Raw genomic sequence first — 2683 nt, 5'->3', positions numbered from 1 at the left:
CTCTCCCTCATCAACTCACACTCCCTCTCATCAAGAACTGTAATTATTATTATTATTATTATTATTATTATTATTATTATTATTTTCATTTGTAGCTGATAATTTATTAATATTTTCTCTTTCAATTATTTATAAATATCTTTTGAGAAGCAAATTTTAAATTAGCTTGTCACTGATTGGTGAAGTCCTAAATGTAACTGGTCAAGTTCTGCCTATTCATGTCCATCCGTGAGTGTATGGAGGATGTCTAGTCCATTGCAATTGATGTGTTATAATATGTTAATTCTTCTTATGTAGGTAACTTGTAATTAGTGTGTGATATTATACAGAATGAATGTACATGTACAAGTAGTTCAGTTCCTTCATTACTTATACATGTACGTAATGGAAGTATAGGTACATTTAGTGTCTTTATTAAATTAATTTTATCTGTACTAGCCCTTAGCATGTTGGCTTCATTTTTGAACAACTGTAAAAATTCAATAAGTTCAATTTTTATCAGAATCAGCTCAATCTGTCTATGTATTGTAACATCAGGACATGTATGTGTATCAAAAAAAAAAAATTATGAAAATGTAGAATTGTCACTTAACCAATTTTGATGAAAATTGAATGTATGTGTAAGAATATCATAAAAGTGTCTCCTACCCATGTACATTTACTTACCTCCAACATCACAATCTGATTGGTCAATTACAAAAAGGCATGCTGGAACATCATAAAATTAATGTAATAAAGCAGTATATTACATGTACATGTATAAATTGATAATATTGTACATTCTTATGATATGTGTGTGTGTATAATTTGTCATTTGTTCTCTTTCTCCAGCTGGTCATTCTCAGGATTCTGGTGTACTGGTTGAACTGTGCAGACATATTTAAATATTTTTATCATCTCTTTTATAAACATTTTTATTAAAAATTATATTATTATTATTATTATTATTATTATGCTATATTTTTCCTTTGTCTTTTTCTTTCTTTTTATCTGCTCCTTTTTGAGAGAAATATATTGAGAATGGAAACAAGACTGACTTGCTGAAATGAAGGAAGGTCAGCTAGAGAAAAGTTTTTAAAGACTGAGGGAGAGATAGAAATAAAGGAGAGGGAAATAGAAAGAAATGGTGACAACAAAGAGAGAGACAGTGACACGAGTGTGTGTCAGTAAGAGAAGGAATGTACAGTATATACCAGTACTAGAGAAGGAGAGAGAGAGAAATTGATGAGAGATCAAGAGATGTTAATGTGTTAGATTTATGATATTGTGTCACTGGTCCACCTTTTATCATGTAAAGTAGTATATTCTGATTGGTTGCTTATTGGTGAAGATGAACTGGCTTGGTATAATAATTGTTGTATCAAGAGATTATTAATAAGTTCACATCAAGAGTGATTAGTTACAACCAGCGAACTCTGTCTTGTATGAGGCGATAGTTAGGATAAGTAATAGATCTAATACAAGTCTTTCCATGTTTCTCATCTAGGTTGAGTCTCCTTATATTTTTATTATCCATTAGTGACTGGAGGATGAGTAGTATTGACTCAGTAGACAATGAATTCTTCCACAGATGCAGTTCAACTAGTGATGAGTTATTGATGAGGAGATGAGACAAAGCCTGTCCACTAGTAGAAGTGATGAGAGGATTATAATAGAGATTTAATAAAGTAAGTGTAGAGTTGTGTTCAAGTGCTTGACAGATATTAGTAACTCCTCTATCACTAATGGAGTGGCCTTTGATTTCTAGTTCTTGTATTGTTTTATTATTACTTAGTAGTATACACAAGTACTGGATACAATCATTAGTTAACGGAGTGAACCATATCTCAAGACTACTCAGGTTTAGCGTATGCAGTTTAGTTGATGATAGTAGAGATACTGTACTATTAGTAGATGAGTAGTTGAGGTGAATCACCTTATGATTATTATTAATAATACTAGTCACTTTATTACACTGAACTGGAGATGGAGAGGTAAGGGTTACCCTGTCACTGTACCAGTCCACACTCCCAGTGACTCCTAATATAAACCAAAGGATTATACTTATATACATATATGTACATTATAATACACATATTCACATCATGTGTATATACAAACACACACAACTTCCATAAACAAATACAGACACAGCTAGTAGCCGTCACACTACTGACTGACTGTATTATGTGAATGTGTGTGTTTGTTATAATGTATTAAGTATGTACAGAGTATAAAATTTGATGTAAAATTAGTGAATTAATTTCATACACAATCCCTAAGAATGCATGTACACATGACATTACATGTTCATGAATAATTATACTGACTGTCATAAATTAATTACAAATAATATTACCGTGAAAATATACCCCCCTATATGGTACACACACAATACATATGTAGATACATATACACACATGTATTGTGCACATTTGTTTAGGGACATGAATTTTATATAATGCATAAAATTAAATGTACACTGTACAAGATATACACAGACATGACATTATTATGTTCATAAATAATTATACTGTCACAATAATCACAAATATTACCTTTATCATGTTGCTCCTTGTCTTGTCTCAGTGCAGGTATCATAATAGGATCATCATTAATAGTCTCCAAGAAAAGAGAAGCTTTCTCATCATTACTAGATGAATCAGTCCTTATCTTCTGTAGAATAGGAAGGGAGACTTCTTCC

The 2683-nt window shown here is 31.2% G+C and overlaps 1 protein-coding gene across 1 annotated transcript in view; it reads left to right on the top strand.

Annotated features, from left to right (window-relative positions):
• The window catches only part of LOC109586689 (UDP-glucose:glycoprotein glucosyltransferase 1-like), a 6402-nt gene extending 5537 nt beyond the window's left edge, over positions 1–865 (top strand). The window contains exon 4 of the mRNA XM_020002899.1: positions 832–865. Within this exon, the coding sequence (XP_019858458.1) occupies positions 832–865 (34 nt within the window). The remainder of the gene's footprint in view (positions 1–831) is intronic.
• Positions 866–2683: the final 1818 nt, after the last annotated feature.

Source organism: Amphimedon queenslandica, unplaced genomic scaffold (genome assembly GCF_000090795.2).
Source record: "Amphimedon queenslandica unplaced genomic scaffold, v1.1 AMPQUscaffold_12809, whole genome shotgun sequence".
NCBI lineage: Eukaryota > Metazoa > Porifera > Demospongiae > Haplosclerida > Niphatidae > Amphimedon > Amphimedon queenslandica.
The sequence above is the reverse complement of the archived record's forward strand: the minus strand, read 5'-3'. Positions and strand labels throughout refer to the sequence as shown.